This window comes from Pollicipes pollicipes, unplaced genomic scaffold (genome assembly GCF_011947565.3).
Source record: "Pollicipes pollicipes isolate AB1234 unplaced genomic scaffold, Ppol_2.1 Scaffold_6686;HRSCAF=7923_pilon_pilon_pilon, whole genome shotgun sequence".
Lineage (NCBI taxonomy): Eukaryota > Metazoa > Arthropoda > Thecostraca > Pollicipedomorpha > Pollicipedidae > Pollicipes > Pollicipes pollicipes.
This window is the reverse complement of record NW_023596921.1, coordinates 6,254,836-6,274,623: the sequence shown is the minus strand read 5'-3', so window position 1 is coordinate 6,274,623 and position 19,788 is coordinate 6,254,836. Positions and strand designations below refer to the sequence as shown.

At 62.1% G+C, this 19,788-nt stretch overlaps 1 protein-coding gene across 1 annotated transcript in view; it reads left to right on the top strand.

Annotated features, from left to right (window-relative positions):
- The window catches only part of Tmem131 (Transmembrane protein 131), a 67,293-nt gene that overhangs the window by 45,857 nt on the left and 1,648 nt on the right, over window positions 1–19,788 (top strand). The window contains exons 4-16 of the mRNA XM_037230794.1: window positions 457–580; window positions 3,503–3,616; window positions 4,021–4,143; window positions 4,680–4,843; window positions 5,772–5,961; window positions 11,925–12,033; window positions 12,898–12,974; window positions 14,188–14,367; window positions 15,354–15,524; window positions 16,685–16,921; window positions 17,671–17,862; window positions 18,671–18,902; window positions 19,336–19,610. Of these exons, the coding sequence (XP_037086689.1) occupies window positions 457–580; window positions 3,503–3,616; window positions 4,021–4,143; window positions 4,680–4,843; window positions 5,772–5,961; window positions 11,925–12,033; window positions 12,898–12,974; window positions 14,188–14,367; window positions 15,354–15,524; window positions 16,685–16,921; window positions 17,671–17,862; window positions 18,671–18,902; window positions 19,336–19,610 (2,188 nt within the window). The remainder of the gene's footprint in view (window positions 1–456; window positions 581–3,502; window positions 3,617–4,020; window positions 4,144–4,679; window positions 4,844–5,771; window positions 5,962–11,924; window positions 12,034–12,897; window positions 12,975–14,187; window positions 14,368–15,353; window positions 15,525–16,684; window positions 16,922–17,670; window positions 17,863–18,670; window positions 18,903–19,335; window positions 19,611–19,788) is intronic.

Sequence of the window (19,788 nt, the reverse complement as noted above, 5' to 3'; positions counted from 1 at the left end):
GCCGTCGATCGACCGGCGGAGCTCGCCGCCTCGGAACACCCGCCGCCGCCGCCGACGCCGCTTCGTGACGTCTCCGTCGACGCTGGCCGGCGGCGGCGGTGGTGGTTCGTGATTGGGGCCATTGATCGTGGCCGGCTGGTCGGCCGGCCGGCCGGCCGGGGTCGCCCGTGATGGACTCGTGCCGGCGTATGCGGCCCGCCTCCGGCCCCGTCGGCGACGCGTCTGACGACGGACGCGCCGATCCGCGCGTGAATGCCCCCACCGCGCCCCCACGGTGTCGTTGCGGCGCTATCGACGCCCGCGACCGCTCAGCACCTGTCGCAGAGTGGCGTTACCATTCGTCAATGAGTCGATGCGGATGAGATGTGTTTATGTGGTGGATTGGGCCCGGTGCTGGTCGCGGCGCGTGGGAGTTGCTGACCGGTTGACGCCCATTGACGATTGCCATGTTTTCAGTCCCCTGGGTATGCCACACGTGGAACGTGTCATCATATATAACCCGTCCGCCGAACATACAATATCGATGCTCTCAATATCAGGGAGTACAGTGCATTTTCATTGCACATTCTTCCAAGAGAAGGTGAGTGCTTGGTTGCGCGTGCTGACTTATTTTGTACGGAAGCGTGCGTGCGTTTGCTTTATGTGCTGGGAAGAGCAATCTGAAAATGGCCGCCGCACAAATTGACTTAAACGCTAATGTGAGAAGAACGTAATCAAAACGTCCCATTTGAAACATCCAGAGTATGAAAAGCTGTACGGCGAGGCATGACGCAACTGGCCCACTGATGAAGTCAGCCCGTGTGTTTTTAAGCGAATTATATCCGTGTTTCCTGTCGGCTTCCCGTTCAAAACGCGCGCAACTGACCCCGTTCTGGCTTAACGACCCTGCTGTTTGGCGCGCGCCGGCCCATTTCCACACGCAGGTGTGCGGGTGAGGCCGGTGTGTGGTTCGGCGGCGCAGTGGCGTGCGCGCACGCCTGACGCGTCGCCGCCCGACAACGCCGCGGGGCGGGCCGTGCCGCACCTGGTATATTGCGCAGGACTGACGGAGCCGCGGCCCCGTCCGCCCCGCCCGCCCCGCCCGCCCCGCCCCTGCCCCGCCCCTGCCCCCGCGGCCCCGCGCCGGCCGACCACTGATCTCTCTCCGGTCCCTGCGCCACACGTGCCGATGTCAGCATCGCTCCCCTGTGACGCCGGCGACGGGTCGGCTGTTCGGGTCGCGCCAGGCCGGGGCCGGGGCCGGGGCCGGGGCCAGCTGTTCGACTGGACGTGCACGATGACCGGCGGCCAATTGGCGGCTGGCGGGAGGCGCGGCGCGCCAAAAATAGGGCGCCGCGTGGCCCGCCGCCCATGAACTATGCACGCGGCCGGCTAGGGATTGGCACGGCCGGCCGCGCTCATTTGGTGTTTTGAGAGCTGGCCATGGTGTAGGGCTAGCGCGTGCCAGCACAACCGCGGGCCGTCCCTGCTGCTAATGCATTTCCCCCCCCCCCCCTTCTGTCTCTGTCTCTGTCTCTGTCTCTGTCTCTGTCTCCGTCTCCGTCTCTATCTCTGTCTCTGTCTCTGTCTCTGTCTCTGTCTCTGTCTCGTCTCTGCTCTGTCTCTGTATTCTGTCTTGTCTCTGGTCTCTCGTCCTCTGCCTCCGTCTCCGTCTCCGTCTCGTATACCGGTCTCCGTCTCCGTCTCCGTTCCTCTCTCCGCTCCGTATCCGTCTCCGTCTCCGTCTCGTCTCGTCTCCGTCTCGTCTCCGTCTCCGTCTCCGTCTCCGTCTCCGTCTCGTCTCCGTCTCCGTCTCCGTCTCCGTCTCCGTTCTCCGTCTCCGTCTCCGTCTCCGTCTCCGTCTCCGTCTCGTCTCCGTTCTCCGTCTCCGTCTCCGTCTCCGTCTCCGTCTCCGTCTCCGTCTCCGTCTCCGTCTCCGTCTCCGTCTCCCGTCTCCGTCTCCGTCTCCGTCTCCGTCTCCGTCTCCGTCTCCGTCTCCGTCTCCGTCTCGTCTCCGTCTCCGTCTCCGTCTCGTCTCGGTCTCCGTCTCCGTCTCCGTCTCGTCTCCGTCTCGTCTCCGTCTCCGTCTCCGTCTCCGTCTCCGTCTCCGTCTCCGTCTCCGTCTCCGTCTCCGTCTCCGTCTCCGTCTCCGTCTCCGTCTCCGTCTCCGTCTCCGTCTCCGTCTCCGTCTCCGTCTCCGTCTCCGTCTCCGTCTCCGTCTGTCTGTCTGTCTGTCTGTCTGTCTGTCTGTCTGTCTGTCTGTCTGTCTGTCTGTCTGTCTGTCTGTCTCTCTCTCTCTCTCTCTCTCTCTCTCTCTCTCTCTCTCTCGATCTCTCTCTCTCTCTCTCTCTCTCTCTCTTCTCTCTCTCTCTCTCTCTCTCTCTCTTCTCTCTTCTCCTCTCCCTCTCCCCTCCCCTCTTCTCTGTCTCTGTCTCTCTGTCTATGTCTATGTCTGTCTCTGCTCTGTCTATGTCTATGTCTATGTCTCTGTCTCTGTCTCTGTCTCTGTCTATGTCCCTGTTTATGTCTCGTCTGCACTGGCCCCCGCCCTGACTCTGGCTGTTTTTCCTCTTTCCATGCTCAGTCATTTTCATGCTATTTTCGCTCTCGTCACCACTGACGGATCATGGGCCAGTCCCGTCGGTCGTTTTGGGGGTTAGGAGCGCCGAGCAGCTCGCTGTCGGGCATCCCCAGACAGGTCAGCATGTGTGGAGCTCGTTTGCAGCTCGTCGCCGGTGGTCAGCTACTCTCTACTGGGAAGCGCCGATTCTCTCAATGTGATCGCTTCCCACCAGTATCTCGGGACATTATTCACTCATGCATAATAATCTCTTTGTCAGTGGGCTGTTGGTGCCGAGGTCAGCCTGATCAGGGCAGTGGTGGCCGGTGCACAGAATACAACTATTGACCAAAGGCGGGGGAGCGACTGCTCAGCTGATGCCTTGGAAAAGCCTAACATGTTAATCAGGGCACGAAACGAGTAGGCTGTTTTGGGGTTTCCTGTGGCGGTCCTGGCGGTCTAATGTGTTGTGTTTTGTGTCTTGTATGCTCTTCTTTAAACCAACAAGTTGTTTTGACTATATTATTGCTAAGTCACCGATGACAATCAGCAGGGTTGTCTGGTTTTGTGAAACTGACTACGGGGTGGTTTTTATGTAGAGCCTGTTAGAGGGACCTGCGGCCGGAGTCCAATCTCCAGTCCGGCAGTACCTCGTCAGGCCTGAGGACGCGTTATATAGCACGCTTGACCAGGGAACGCTGCGGGTTTTTAAACCACGTGAACAGAGCAACACATGTGCGCGCTTGTCTGCCTGGCAGTAGGAGACGCCCGCGCGGCCGTAACGGCGCGCGACGCCACGTGACGCCGCGTGGAGCGCTCGACGTGCGTGACGCGTGACGCCAGGCGGGCGGCGGCGCCCGGATGCCGGACGGAAGTGACGGGGCGGTCGGCTGCAGCGGCGCCCAGTCAGGCTCGGGACGCTGGTGGTCCGGCTCGACTGACCCGCCTGTCCGGCGTTCGCAGATGATACCGCCGCTGGGCAATACGTCGCTGGACGTGGTGTTTCTGGGCCGCGAGGTCGGGCCCGTGGAAAGCTATCTCTACATCCACTCGTCAGTGGGCAGTTTCAGGTTTAAGGTAACCAACTGTTCGCTGGATGTTTCATTTGTGAAGAGCGTATCACTACGATTTGTGCTTACAACTGGGCCTGAATCGGCGGCGTTGCCCAGCGACTCGAGCGCGCTGGTGCCTATTGCGTCGAATCAGCCTACTGGCCGTTCCGCTCGGTGATCGCGTGTCTCCATGTAGGTCGAGCCCTGTCGGCCCAATGTTAACGGCAGCTTGTGTGGCCTGTTGTCCGTAATGGTGTGACCCTTAGTGCCAGCCGCCACGTCAGCTGGCCTGACCTCCGTCATTAGGCATTGATTTCTGCCGCCTTGGCACATAAACTTGTCTGGGGTGCGCCGTCAGCATTGCCATGCGGGGAATCAGCTGAGCGTGTACGGCAGCGGTCCATGTCGTGATGGCTTGCTCGCTTTCAGGTGAAAGCCGAAGGCACGCCAAATCCATACCGGTTAAAACCGTTGGTAGGGGTAAAAATGCCACTAAATTCAAGTTACTCGCCCTTGATAGAAATGTACAACCCGCACAAGACGCCACTGCAGGTAAGTGTAACTACAGCTTCTAAACTTGACTTGAAGTGCGGGAGATGTGCTCCCAGGTTTAGGACTGATGCAAATGGATTATTCGGGAAAAACAGAGGCGTGGTGTAAGGTAGTTTGCATTTGTCCGGACGTACAGAAAATCTGGTTGGACGACAGGTAGTAGGAAGTTTTTCTAACTTACTGGCTATTTTCGAGCAGCGTAGTCTAACATTGTTTTGTGTTCGTTCGAGAGTCGTCTCAACAGGGGAAGCGCATCTGGTATGTGATGATACGAGCTGTCTTTCAAACACAACTTAATATTCTGTCTTCTCTGCTATCAACAAGCGCTGCATGTGTCGTACGTTTCATATCCCACGCACCAGGAGCCCCCATTTGCCAAACACCGTGGATGTGAGATGTGGATGTGAGCACCAGCCCTCTGGAGGCTCCGCGCCCCATCCCCGGGGTCCCGGCATTGACCGTCGCCCTCCGACGGCCGCTGTCTGACATCAGAGCGTCAGCGGCCGCGCCGCACTCAAAGCCGCTGCCGTCGCCAGGTGGTAGAGATGTACAGCAGCGGCGGCGACCTGCACCTAGAGCTGCCCTCGGGCGACGTGGAGGGCCAGCGCGCCCAGTGGGAGGTGCCGCCCTACCACAGCCGGCCCGTGATGCGCGCCAGCTTCGTGGCGCGGCAGGAGAACAACCACACGGCGTTCATCAGGTGCGAACGGGCCCGGCGGTGTGCCCGGACCGCTCTGGCCGGGGATCGGAGGCACAGACTACGAAACCGCGGCGGCTGGAACTTGCACGCCACGCGGCGTGGGCGCGACGAGCGTGCCTTTCTGAGTATTGATTGGCTCCGTGTGTTGTTTAGCTTTCAAAAGCACCTGGTGTGGATGTGACAAAGGGAGGCTCTGCGGCACCCCTCCTTGCCGGTGATTCGCATAACACAACGGGCGAGCGGCGCCCCTTTTTTGCTTCTGCGTCGCCAACTCTGCGTATCGACCAGTGCTATCGCGTGCCTGTAACGTTGCGGGCGCCACCCGTGCTCCTGGCCGGCCGGTTGCTGCCGCCGGAGTCCAGTGATGCGGGTCCAAGGATTGGGCGTCGGGCAGTGAAGGCTCGCCGGGGCAGACGGCGCCGAGGGTTCTGTTCTCCGTTGTGTAAGAACAGGCTCCGCGGCGGCTCCTTGGCATGCTGGACCGTCGTGTTCACGCCTGGTGGGGGAGTGGGAGGGGGAGGGGGGGGGGGGCAGCTGAGCTGTTTTGTCCCTGACGAGCATGCTTGCACCGCTGATTTGCATCGAATGGTGCCAGCTAGATATTCCCTTCGCTTTGTGATACGGCCTCTCGGGGCCCCTTTACGGACGTGGCCATGCCCGCATCTCAGGTGGAGAATTTTTACGGTAGATGTCTCCTTGTTCCTTTGTCATTGTATATTCACGCTAGTCCCTGTCTGATGCGTAGTATAGTTTTCATCAAATATGGCTTTACATACGACATTGTGGTTATGGTAGCTCCCAAGGGCTCGCCCTCTCCCTCTCGCCCCTCACTCTCCCTCTCTTCCCCTCGCCTCAGCGCCGCTGTTTGGGCTCCCTAGAGAAGGTTGTGCCGTCTCTTCCCGGGTGCTGATATCGCCTCACGCTGCAGGATAAAAACGAACAGCACGGACCCGAGCGACGACTACCTGGTGCTGCCGGTGGAGGTGGAGGTGTCGGCGCGACCAGGCCTCTTCTGCCCGCTGCAGCGGCTCGACTTCGGCCTGTTAGCGGCCGGGAGTCAGCCGCGCGTCCTCTGGCTGCCGCTACTTAATGCTGCGCAGAAGCCCATACAGCTGCAGGTGGGTCCCGTGGCGGCGGACGGCAGCGGCCCATTGGTCGTGGGTTGGACAGGAGCGGCTCCGCGGAAGGTGTCGATGTTCTTGTAGACCGCGGACGCCGAACGTCGAGGATTGAGGAGGATCAAGGTACAGTGTCTACCAAATATCAAATATCGATGCTTGAGGGAGGCATGGTGGCGCTGTTCGCGGGTTGGCCGCAGCTAAGGAGGTGGGAAGAGACCCTCTTGAAGTCTTCCGTGGGTCAGCCGCGAAGACTGGTTGCGGGGGACTGTGCGGAGCGCTTTATCCGAGCACTGGGCTGAGGCAAGAGGAAGAGAGCGGAACTGAGCTCAGTTGCCGTGTGGCTGGACCCTGATGACCGCCCGGCTGGGGCGCTCTTGCCGCGTATGGAGGTGGAGAACAGAGCAGTCAGTGCCGGGGACGAGCCTGGAGGCCAGGCCGTCGCAGGACGCCTTTCCGTGGCGTTTTACGTGCCGTCTGCCGGCGTGTTCGGCGATGGCGTCGAAGCGCTCCAGTGTTGGGTCGTGGCGCCGGCCGGTAGGAGATGGGCGCACGTGCTGGCTGTACCGGCTGTCTCGGCGAGCGGCGAACCCGCCGGGCGCGAGCCGTGCGGCGGCGGCAGGCGTCGCCGCTGGAGGACTCGCGCTCTGCCGCGCGGTGCCGCCGCCGCCGCGACGAGCCGCCGGTCAGCGGGTCCGGGCCAGGCCGCTGAGAGGGTCTCTCAGCGTGCGAGGCTGCGACACTGCGGGGTGTGCTGACCGGTTCGTTAGATGGAGATGAGCCGGCAACAGCGCTGCTCGACCGGGGAGTGTTCTGCTCGGGACCGAGGCGAGGTCATGAGCTTCCATGCTCGAGTGTTATTGTCAGACCTTCGCTTTCGGTCTCCCCATTTCCCATTATGCAGATTGCGCTGGCGGAGCGCTGTGGCGCGATCGATCAAGACCTCTTTCTGGTGATACTCGGCGTAAGGAGACACTTCCCGGGAGAACAGATGTGATTCGCATCCGCTGGCACCTCTCCAGACCGCAGCAGGCCGCCCCACAGGCTGCGGCTGGGCGCCGGCTCGGCGCGCGGGCCGTTCTCGAACTGGCGCGTCACAGCCAGTCGCAGTCACGCCACCTGATGCTCTCAGGCGTTGTTGCTGCACTGAACCTAATGCAGAAAGTTAGTGCGGTCGGCGTGCCGGACTTCGCCGCCGTTGCCCGTCGGGGCTTTCCGGGCGATAAGCCCGTTTCGCCGACAGGCGGGCATTGATGCGCTGAATCGATCCGGCGAAGTTTGCCCGTTTCGTCTGGGTGTGTTGGCGGCACCCGACCCGGCCGCCCAGTTGACGTTCGGGTAGGCCGGCACTAAGACGGCGCAGCGATGGCCCAATCGGATGCGATTCGCGTCTGAGAGCACCTAGTTGGGCTGAGCTCTCGGCGGGGCGCGCCGCAGTCGAGGCTCGTAACAGCCATTGCCGCTGCTTTCCGTAATATACCGCGTCGTTATTTGTTGCGTTCTCCGAAGTGTTGAATTGATGGGCGGCCTCGCGGCGTTTTCACGCCGCGCTCGCGCCGCATTCGCCCATCGTCGTCGAGGCGGCCTGCTCAATTCACCGTCAGCCTTGGCCGGCCGGGCGCTGCATGCGAAACAGCTGCGATTCCGCCGGCTAACGGGCTCTTCCAGCGGACGTGCACGAGCCGTGCCCGAGTGCTGGTGCCCGCCCCCGCGAGCGCGGCGCGGCCGCCGGCAGCGGACGGCGGGATGCAGCCCATCCTGCGGCGGTCTACCCGCGGCTGCGCTGGTCAGGCCCGAGCCGCTCGTGACGGGGACGAGTGGCCACCGCGGGGCGGACGGACGAACGCTCCTCCCGCCCCTGCGCCGCTCAGGTCCGAGCCGCTCGTGACGGGGACCCCGGATGGCCGCCGCTGGGCGGACGGACGAACGCTCCTCCCGCCGCTGCGCCGCTCAGGCCCGAGCCGCCCGTGACGGGGACCCCGGGTGGCCGCCGCTGGGCGGACGGACGAACGCTCCTCCCGCCGCTGTGCCGCTCAGGCCCGAGCCGCCCGTGACGGGGACCCCGGGTGGCCGCCGCTGGGCGGACGGACGAACGCTCCTCCCGCCGCTGCGCCGCTCAGGCCCGAGCCGCCCGTGACGGGGACCCCGGGTGGCCGCCGCTGGGCGGGACGCGGGGCCTGCTGACCTGCCGCGTCTGCAGAGATCAGGCGCTTTGTGACGCCGCCAGCGGGCAGTGGTTGCATCACCGGGGGTGGCCCGTCCGTCGGTGCGCGTGTCGCCATCGATGACTGCTCCGCATCACTGGTCACGTATCGGAAGATGGATTTTTAGAGGACGACACCCAGTAAGTCTATTTCTAGAACAACTGCGCTCACAGGGTCTATTTTCAGAAGGCCTTCGCCTAAGGGCGTACGTGCAAGAGACGCATGTTCAGAAGGACTTCTTTCCGAAGACCGGTGTCGAGAAGGCCTGCTCAGCATGTGTTCTAAGGGTTACTCCCAGAAGCCATGTGTGGGGCTTCGTAATGAAGGCCTTCTGAACGTAGACGTTCTTAGTGGTCTGATCATAGGTCTGGTGAACGTAGGTCTACGGAATGTAACAGGCCCGTCCAAATTGGCTCTGAAAGGGGCCTTCCTAAAAATAGGCCTTCCGAAGATCGGCCTTTTGAAAATAAGTTTTGTGGAAATAGACATGCCAGACATACGCCTTTCGAAAGAAAACATTCTAAAAACAGGCCGGAACGCAGGCCTAAAACTCTCGGAACACCAACGCTCTGAGAACGGTTTTCCTGAACATAGGCCTGCAGTTAACCGGCCTTCCGAGCTGACGCCGCGTGGCGTGAGTGTGTGGCGCGGTCCGCTCTCATGGCCGGGCGAGGGCGCGTCCACGGCACGTGCTGTCCTGTCTGGGTCTCCAAAGGGGCGGATCTGGGCTCGGTCGTGGCAGCGCCGGGCTACTTTGTGCAGGCGTGCTCAGCAGCACAGCTGGGAGCACTGTGCTCGGCGGGATATGGACGGGATAATCCAGGTAGGATTTAGACTGGGGCCGTCGGTGTCGCCACCAGGCCGCGCGCCGGGTGCTGACCTCCCGCGCGCCCATACAGGCATCCCACACGTGCATCCAACAACGTGCACGTGAGCGTGCTGTTTTCAGCATGGCCCAGCTGACACGACGTGACGTAGGGGAATTTTCCGCGCGGTTTCGGCGAATCGCTGGCCGTTGGTATGTCAGCAACACGGTGTGGAGCTCGGGTAAGCGACGGTCCTCTCATCAAGGATGACAGCTATCTACCGCAGGGTTGTATATGTGCACGGTTGGCTGCCCTCTCCCTGCCCCCGAGGAAACTTCGGCGTGTATGTGAGCATCGTTTTTTCCCTCGCGAAATCTTGCGTCAAGTGGGTCGCGTTTTGAGCCCTCCCCCCCGCACTCTCGTGCGATTCCCAGTATGCACAGTGGTTTATGAGTTCGGACTTTTTCGCCGGCCAATCGCGTTCCGAAAACCGCCACCGCTCTGGCTGACTAAAGTAAACAGGCGAGCTGCCGTCCCGTTCGTCTGGTGATGACGTCATTTGCTGGCCGCCGCCTGTGATTGGCTGTCCCGCAACAGACGCCGTCGGTACCGCGGTATCCAGCGGCCGGTGAGCGCCGCCGACCGAGGATCGATCACGTGACTCAGCCGGTGGTGCGGCGGCCGTGCGGGCAGCGGAGGCCGGCGCTCGGGGACGGCCCCCACGTGGCCGCACGGGTCGTCACCGGTCGATCGGAGGACGACGCCGCGCCGTTTGTGTCGGTTGGTGGTTGCCCGGCGCTGTCCCGATATGGGGCTGTTTTCGCCGTAGGCAGGGCGAACCGAGCGATTCGAGAGGCGAGCTGTCTGCAGCAGGGGCGGGCTCGCTCAGCCGCGACCAACCGGTCTCGGGCCAGAACTGTCTCTGTAAAAGTGGCCATCACTTATGACCGTACGTGGGCAGGCATTCCAGTAGACTTCATTGGCGATGCTCCCCAGCCTTGATTTATGGAGGCCATTTCCAGAATGCCACAGCTGTTCTGATAAGGGGTTTTGCGCGCTTCAGTCCCCATGAGGCACAGTCGGACGCCTTTGCTGCCCAAGTATCAGGTACTTACCTGCGCAAAAGCCGGATGCCACGTCATTTTGTCAGCACACACTGTATTCGGCATTCCGCACATTGCACCGACAGACCTGGTCGAATTATGGACGCCGATCCCATCAGCGTCGGTCGGTCGCCCCAGACACGAGATAGGCGATGCATCCTGGCATTCGCGGGGATATAGCAGGAATCGAGTCTCGATGCCTGCAAGGCTAGTCAGAGGTCCTCGCTTCATGCAAGTCGTTTTTCACGCGCGTGGCACTTTCTGCACTGCTCATCCACTCCCCTCCTGCTACCACTGAACGTGAACGAAGGGCTCATGGCTGTTTTTGCATTAGTGCCAAATCTGAGAGCTCCCATCATGATTTTGAAAAGCTCGCCTGTGTTTCAGAATGCGGACGTCCCCATTTTCAGCCTCCCTCAAGCCCACGCATAGCGCCATCGCACGTGTCACCGGCTTCCCCCTAACTGCCCATTCTCGGGGACTTGCGAGCCCGACAGCACCGCGGGCAGATTGCCGAAGGCCACGCGTCGATCGTCGGCCAGCGATCGCGCAGCTGCTGTCTCGGCCTCGTCTGCCATCACCGCGCATGCTGCGCCGTCAGGCTCCGTGTTTGTTTACATGCCGGCGTCGGCACCAGCGCCGCGGTGCCGAGCGCCGCCCGCACGGCCGCCCGGTGTCCTTGGCGTTACGCGCACGGCGGGCGACGCCTCGGCCCGGCCCCGATGCCTCACGGCCCGCGCACCCGCCGTCGTCGGCCAGTAACCGAGGCAGGCCCCCGTCTGAGCACGTGCGTCAGCCCGTCTGGGCCGCCGCGGCAGGCGTCATAAACGGACGGCGAGGCCGCGTCTCTCGCCCGCCCGGTGAAAGGTCCCAGTGCCGATGGTCGGCCGGGGGTCGGCCGGGCGCCGCTCGGGCGCCGCTCGGCCACGTGGCGTCGGGTCGGCGCCTCAGCTGCGGCCCGGCGAGAATGCGCGATCCACGTGGAGCGTCCACGCGCGTTGCCGTAGCCTCTCCGTCTGAAGCGTGTGACCGTCCAAGGCGCAGTCTGCTGCGCCGATGTGCGCTGCGGCAGGCTGATGGCGCCGCCAACCGAAAAGCGGCCGCGCACGGGGTCTGTGTACCGGCTGAGGTCTGTGTCGAATTGGGTCTGTGTGCCAGCCGAGGGCTGTGTGGCAGCTGAGGTTTGTGTCCAGGCTCAGTTCTGTGTAGCGGCATAGGTCTGTGTGCTGGCTTAGGTCTGTGTGCCGACTGATGTCGCATAAGTCCCGGGCGGTGTGTCACAATTCAAAATTGTCCTTGGTAAACCACTACGGACGAGTTTTGGCTCTCAGTTTTTGGACTCTGTTGACACAGCACTGCTGTCGGGCGGGTGGGCTGGCGACGGTCCGGGCCGCCGTAGCGCGGTCTGTTGATGAGGCTCGTCTGCCGACGCGGACCGGCGCAGCACCCGAGCCGAGCGCGCTGTGGCATGGCGGCCGCGGATCACGTGAGCCGCGGTAACGGCCCGCGGCGCGGCGGTCACGGCCGATCCGTCTCGGGTTCGGGCCATCAAGCTGTCGTCGGCACGGCCCGATGGGCCCGCCGACTTCATTCCTCGCCGTACCAGCCAGCGCGGATGAAACCGTTTTGACTCGGGACGTCTTTGTGGCCGTCCAGCCTCTTCTGCCTCCAGTGCGTGGCGAAAATGAACGGCGGACTTAAGTAAGAAGTCGACCCAGCTGTCACATCGAGATGCGGTGTTTTGTACTGACGGCGGCACGTACGTCGCCGCGGGCGCGGGCGCGTGCTTGGTCTGTTGACGGCCAGCCTGCCCGACGACGCTGACGGTCTCGGCGTTCGCTCTGTTTCAGCACGTGGTGGCGAGTCCAGCGAATGATGCGGTCGAGATCGAGTTCGAGCCGGTGAAAATACCACCGAACACCGGGCGCGCCACCAACGTGGCCAAGATCTCCTTCTACCGTGAGTGGGCGTTGCCGGCCGGGCCCAGCCGAACGGCGCGCCGCGGTCTGCGTCGGCGCAACTCGGCGCTGAAAGCGTGCGACCGTTTGTAACCGTCTGAGGCGTGCTCTCCAGTTGCTGATATATGGGCTTTGTGCGAGTGACTAGCGTGGTGTTATGTCACTAGAGGAGTGATTTGAGCGCTGGGTACGAGCAGTGTCAGCATCACAGCCTTCGACTGTTTACGCTCGGCGGCGGCGGCGGCGGCGGCCAGGACCGTCGGCTAAGCGTCGCGTCGCCCGCGATCCGTACTCTCTCCGCCCCATCCGCAGCGTTGCCGCTGACCTCCAGCTGCCGCTGCCCATACAAGGCGGCCGGCCGGGCCCGGATCAGATTCCGCTCGCCCGCTGTTTAAGGGGAACCGGCCAGCGAAGGCGGCTCGTGTCGGACCACGTGCAGGCCGGGTTCCATTGGCCCGCTGGTGCTACCCACCGAGTGTCTCGTCGGCCAGCTGTTGTTACCCATCCAGGGTTCCAAAAGCCTGGTGGTGTTACCCATCTAGGGTCCATGGGCCCGCTGGTGCTGCCCATCGATTTTCTCGTGGGCCCGCTGTTAGTACCCATCTAGGGTCCTGTGGGTCCGCTGGTGTTGCCCGCCACGTGTCTTGTGGGCCCGGCGGTGCTGCAGACATTAATCGGCCGTCGGTATCAGTTCGCCGCATCAGTCGACGGCTCAGTCGACGGACGCCGCACCAGCCGGGGGCACGTCACGGCAGACGTCTGCTCCTCTCCCCCCCCCCCTCCCCGGGCAGTCGCAGCGCCGTGCCCTGGTCAGCCAGCGTCCCCATGTGTTGACGCTCGCCTAACGCGTCGCTCCCTGTCGCAGCGGATCGTGTGCGGTCAGAGAAACAGCTCAGCGGCAAGATATTCATCAAATCTAAGAGCAATCAACACAAGCTGCAGGTGGGAGACGGCGGCAGGGTGTCCCTGTCGTGACATGGTGATTTGGGTCTCGAATGCCGCCAATCTTGCCAAGTGGTTTTCCCTCGATCAAAATTGTAGCTTCATATTGCACCGTCATTTTCCCCACAGCGATGGCCGTTGAAGTTGGGTGTTGTGGGTGATTCACTTCAAAGGCTAGCATTGCCACCCTGTGATGCTTAAAGTCATCGTTTTATACACGCCATGCTGGCTGGTGTTGAATCCACGGCGACTGGCGTGGGTAGCGTCGCGCTCTGTCGTGTGACGGCGAGCTATGTCTGACGCCGGTCTGGACGTCAGCCGAGACGGCGCGCGAATACCGCGGCGTCAGCGCCATCAGCTCAGCCCCATCAGCTCCTGACGTCGCGTCAGTGGTGCTGTTCATGCGACACACCCGCGGGTTTCGCTGATACCGCGGCATGAGCTCCTGATGCCACGTCAGTGGTGCTGTTCACGCGTCACACCCGCGGGGTGCGCTGATACCGCGGCGTCAGCCCCATCAGCTCAGCCCCATCAGCTCAGCCCCATCAGCTCCTAACGTCGCGTCAGTGGTGCTGTTCACGCGTCACACCCGCGGGCTGCGCTGATACCGCGGCGTCAGCCCCATCAGCTCAGCCCCATCAGCTCCTGACGTCACGTCAGTGGTGCTGTTCACGCGTCACACCTGCGGGGTGCGCTGATACCGCGGCGTCAACCCCATCAGCTCAGCCCCATCAGCTCCTGACGTCACGTCAGTGGTGCTGTTCACGCGTCACCCGCGGGCTGCGCTGATACCGCGGCGTCAGCCCCATGAGCTCCTGACGTCACGTCAGTGGTGCTGTTCACGCGTCACACCCGTGGGCTGCGCTGATACTGCGGCGCAGACAACACGTTGCCACCGAAGCCGGAGAACGCCCGCACGTTACACCTAACGAGTAGTTTGACAGGAGGTGCATACATGGACACTCAGACTTTCGTGCGGGTGGGATGCCCTTCGCGTTGTGTCGGCAGCGTGTGTGCGTGCGTCGCCCACCACACAGGGGCTTTCGATGGAGGACGCTCGCCAACACACCGGGCTACGTTTGGGCGACTCGCCCTCCGCGGTCGTTTAGCAGCGCCTTCTGTCTGACGACGTCGTTTCGTGTGCCGCGCGACGCCCCGTTGGCCACCCCGCCCGGCCTGACCTGACCTGACCGGCATCGGCCGCCATCGCCAGATGTCGTACGTGGCCGACATCGTGTCGGGCGCGCTGGAGTGGGACGAGGCGCAGCTGCAGTTCCACGCGACGCCGGGGCCGGCGCCCGAGGCGCGGCCCGTCGTCGTCACCAACGGCTTCGCCGTGCCGCTGGCCGTCTACAACGTGTCGCTCACGACGGCAGCCGGCGCCTATTTTAAGGTGGGCCGCCGCCGCCAAGTCGTGTTGGACTGGCGTTAAACCCGCCCTCTGTTGTTCGTTGTGCCGTTGTTCTATGTTTTAGGGTTCTTTCCTCAGCGAACCATGGTAATTGAGATCCGTGATATCTGATCTATTGTTTGTCTTGCTCGTTGCATCCTTTCGTCCGCGCCGTGCCGGAGACCAGTGCCCTACTCGTTGTATCGTTTCGTCCGCGCCGTACCGGAGATCCGCGAACATTGCCGTCCGTCTGTCGGGGAGCCCGCTGCGCTGACTGCCGGCCTCTCGACCCCCACCAGGTGGCAGCACGGGTGGGGTGTGTGACGAAATGGCGCTGGCCTTGCCTTCCGTGTTGTGAAGGACACTGCCAGATTATGGGTCAGATTGACCAGATTATGGGGCACGTCAGGATTTTTCGTTTCGGAATGAGAGAGTTGCAAGACTTATCAGCACGGCGTAATCCCCCAGCTTCGGTGCAGAATTGAACAGATACCGTTGATTGTGGAAATCCACGGGCTCAGTTGCAGTCCTTAAACGGGTTGAGTGACATATTTACGCTCCACTTTCCCGGCTCGGCTCTGCCATTGGGAACATAACCCAACATTGCCTAACGCGCGTTTGTGTCGTGTTTTGCATACCGATCGTGGCAGCGTCTGTCTGCAGGTTCCAAACGTGACTTGACCTAGGCCGGACTCCGTGTGGGGGAGGGCAACTGTCGCCACGGTTATAGGGACCGGCCGTTTACGCCAGTTGCCGCCGATCCGCCGATACACTTGCTCCCACTGTTCCGTGGCATGAGCAGCACCAATGCCGCGGCTGCGGAGCTCTTCCCCGCGGCCGCCCGGCGCTGTCCGGGGTCACCGGGCTGGCCGCTCCGCCGGCGTGGTTTGCCGTGGGATGTTCGCGGGGTGTGTGACCGTCCCAGAGACCCTGTGCCGGGTCGGCGCTCCGCTGCCTGGGCGCTGACCACCTGCCACCGCCGCCGCCAGGTGACGTGGCCGGGCCCGACCATCCTGGCGCGCAACAAATCGGCGGAGCTGTTCACGCTGGAGCTGGCGGCGCCCGAGCCGGAGCTCAAGCTGAGCGCTCACGTGGTGCTGCACACAAACGTCACGGAGCTGCGCCTGCCCGTCACCTGCTACACGGGCAAACTGCGAACGGTGAGCAGCGGCGCTGATGGCGATGGCGAGAGGAGCGTGGAGCCGGCTACCGTAGTTGCACCGCGCGCGCTGAGCGAGAACGAGAACGAGAACGAGAACGAGAACAACGAGAACGAGAACGAGAACGGAGAACGAGAACAACGAGAACGGAGAACGAGAACAACGAGAACGGAGAACGAGAACAACGAGAACTGAGAAACGTAGAACGACGGAGAACGAGACACGAGAAACAAGGAGAAACGAGGAGACGAGAACAACGAAGAAACGAGGAGAACGAGAACAACGAGACGAGGAGAACGAGACACCGAGAACGAGGAAAACGAGACAACGAGAATCGAGGAACGAAACGATACGAGACGAGAACGAGAACGAGAACGAGGAACGCAGAACGAGAACGAGAACGAGAACCGAACGATACGAGAACGAGAACCGAGAACGAGACGAGAACGAGACGAGAACGAGAACAGACGAAAGAGAACGAGAACGAGAACGAGAGACGAGACGAGGAGAGAGAGAGAGAGAGAGAGAGAGAGAGAGAGAGAGAGAGAGAGAGAGAGAGAGAGAGAGAGAGAGAGAGAGAGAGAGGGAGAGAGAGAGAGAGAGAGAGAGAGAGAGGGGGGGGGGAGAGAGAAGAGCTCGGGCAGGTAGATAAGCGCGCTTAGGTAATCTCATTTCTGTTACCCAGAATTAGCCATGTCGTCAGTGATGGTGCCAGGTATGCCAACTGTTTAACATCGGATTGCAGTTCTTGCAGTAGCGACAAACTAGCATAAGTTACAAGCGTAGCATGACCTTATCTCCTCCTTAATAGGCATTATCAATTTCAATTACATTTATCACAAGGCTCACAAACAATTCCAGCAGAGATTTACTACACTCGACCCGCGTCATCCAGTGAGCAAAGAACTGAACTGAATTGAACTCTGAACAACTGAACAAGAGATAGGCTAACCTAGGTGCCGACTGCTGTCCGCATTCCTCCGCATGAGATATTGCTTTACACCCAAAGTCGGCAATTCCAGGACACTGCTGGCGGGAGCTGCCCGCTGCGATGCCGTGGAGAATGTCAGCGTGTGTCCTGTACCGCGGGTCGTGCCTCAGCACTGCCCCCCCCCCCCCCCATGCCCCGCCCCGCTGACGGCGCCGCTGGCCTGCTGCAGTACGTGGTGCCACCGGGCGGCGGCGCCGAGCCGAGCGGCGTGCTGGACTTCGGCACGCTGGGCGTGGGAGAGACACGCGACATGTACTACTACCTGCTCAACGACAACCCGATCGGCATCGAGCTGCAGGGCTGGGGCAGCAACCTGAGCCGGAGCGTCGTCGAGCTGGTGGGCACCGGCCGCGGCGGCGTGGCCGAGATACTGCAGCGCCACGGCGGCCCCTACCGGGACAAACAGGTGACACCGCCCGCCGGGGCACGGGTGCGGGATGTCGACTCAGGTGTGCGTGGTGTGCGCTTGGGGCATCAGGCCTGCGTTTTAGGTAGTCTGTAGGTGTAAAGATATGGGTGTCTGGAATGTCCGTCCATGTTAGCCACCCCACTGGCACAAGGCGGTTCCGTTTTGTGTGTGTGTGTGTGTGTGTGTGTGTGTGTGTGTGTGTGTGTGTGTGTGTGTGTGTGTGTGTGTGTGTGTGGTGTGTGTGTGTGTGTGCGTGCGTGCGTGCGTGCGTGCGTGCGTGCGTGCGTGCGTGCGTGCGTGCGTGTGTGTATGTTGTAGGCCTACGAACGGCAGCCGCTGCGTCATTGTCTGATTATGAATTGACGGCCTGGCACCGTTGGCATATTCATGCGAACGTCGTGCGCGTCGGGGTTTGTTGTTTTTAATCCCGCATATTGCAAACAAATTGTGTAGAAGTTGCCTGCCAGCTTCGTGGACCAGGTGTGCCCCCCCCCCCCCCCCCCGATCCATCCCGCCCCTGTCGGATAGGCTGACACCATTTGGCACTGTCCCGTCCCCCTGCAGCACTGCGCTTGGGTGGTGCCATCGCTAACCACGTGCACTGGTGCCCCGGTCTGGTCGTGCCGTGTCTGCCTTGCCTGTGTTACTCGCGCCGTACGCCGCCAGCGCGCTGCCCCACCTCTCTCGTCGCAGTGACCTCTCCCCCGGCCGTGTTCCTGACGCCCTCCCCCCCCCCCCCCCGGCAGCTGCTGCTGCGGCCGAACCACTATGCCGTGATTCGGGTGGGCATCGTGTCGCCGGAGCGCGAGGGCCTGTTCGTGGCCACGGCGTTCGTGCACACCGAGTACGAGAGGCCGACGCTGACGTTCCGACTGCGCATCGCGCTCGGCAGCCTGTCGACGGCGCCGGCCGTCATCAGCTTCGAGAAGACGTTCCCGGTGAGTGAGCGCCGCCGGCGGCAGGGCGCGCTGGTGAGGGTGGGGTCACGCTGGGCTCGGTTTATGGGGCTGCCGACTGTGCACTGTTGATTTGCGTTTCCTGTTGCGGATAAACAAACGACGGAGTGACGCGCGGCGGCTCTAGCAGCTGCGAACTGACGGCGGTCAAATGGATAGTGGTTCTTACGGATAGACACGGACCGAAGCTCGATGCATGGAGGCTGTGCCGTACCGTCCATTGGTATTTCACACATTTGTGTTTCCAAACGTTCGCCGTTCGTGCTGCAGAGCTGAAGCTGTCACATTTGCCCTGTGGAAAGGGAGCGCGCGGTGCGTTCAGTGATTGCAGTGGTTTAGTCTCAAACGTTATAGCCAAAAACACAGTGCGCGTTCGGTAATTTTGGGCCTGCCGTAGTGGCTTATCTGATTTCGAAACATGCGTTGTTAACGAAGTCATCCCCAGTGCTTTTTAGTGCAAAGATGATTCTGTGCTGACGTCTGTATACATGTGTCCGTTTAAGGGATGTGCAAGATGATCTCAGAAATCCCACCCTTATATGGTTGTTGTATCAGCAAGTATTTGAGCACGGGATTCCTGGTATGCGAGCGCCCACGTCACCCACTGCAGTCTGTTTCAAGCGGCTTTAGGCTGTCTGTATCACTTGTTTGAGTAATTTGTCCCAGCGCTTGACCGTCGGACTGGCACAGCCAAAGCGTGCCTGATCGTCGCGCGGCGTGCACGGCGGGCAGCTCTGCCTCGTGTCGTCCGACCGTGCCGTAACCGCCTCACGCGTGGCCGCCGGCGCAGGGCAAGACGTCGTCGGTGCCGCTGTCGGTGTATTCGGCGTTCGGGCACGCCATGACGGTGTCGAGCGTGCGCGCCGAGCCGCCCGACCGGCGCCTCGTCTTCCGCCCGGTCTCGACGCGCGCGCCCGTCGTGCTCGAGCCCGAGAAGAAGACCAGCCTGGGTGAGCTGCGCTTCGAGCCGGCGCGCGCCTGCGGCGACGACTGCTACACTGGCTTCCAGCTCACATCTAAGCGTGAGTGAGCGCTGGCGCGGGAGGCCGCGGCCCGGCTGCGGGGCAGGCTGCTGTCGCGTGCTGGCGCGGGCCGTATTCGGGTGTTGAACCATGCGAAGCTTGCGATATCAGCTGAGATAGGACGTGAGCGATGTCAGCGGGTAGTGATGCTTGTAAACGATGCGTGGCGGCCAGGCGTGCGATGTGCGTTTGGACAGTAGCGCTACTTGGCACGCGTTGCTTGTCGGCCAGAGTGAAGAACTGAATGTTCATTGGTCGCGGTCTGGCGCTGTGTTCTGGACAGCGGTTAAGGTGCCCCATTTTACTCTGCCCCAGACGGCTCTGTTATGTCTACGTCGGACGTCATGTCACCACACACTCGGAAGTGGCATGAGTGCCTCTCTGCCAGCTGTGTGCCGCCGTACCAACTTCTGACTGTACTGTCCGTCGCCAGGCGGCGCCAAGTGGCTGCAGGGTCTGTCGCTGCCGGCCAACATCGGCGACGTGGACTCGGCGCTGTTCCACTCGCAGTACACCAAGTACCGGTCGGCCGTGAGCGGCGGCGGCGGCGGCGGCAGCAGCAGCAGCGGCAGCGGCGGCGGCGACTGGCACAACGTCAGCCTGACGCTCGACACCAGCGAGGTGCACGGCCACCAGTTCTGGGCGCGCGCCCAGCTCTGCTGGCCCCAGCTGGTCGGACGGCGGCGCCTCCGCTTCGGCGTCACGCAGGTGGGCGCTCGACCACCGTCGGCGTGTCGTCATGGCGCGGCGGCGCGGAGGTGGAAAGCGTTCTGATGTGCGAGCGCAACAGCTGTCAAAATCCCGGTGGTTGAATGTGTGATGGGTGGCGGGTACGGTCACGCGCAACAGAGTGGGCAGACGGGCTCTCTGAAGCACTTGAGGGAGA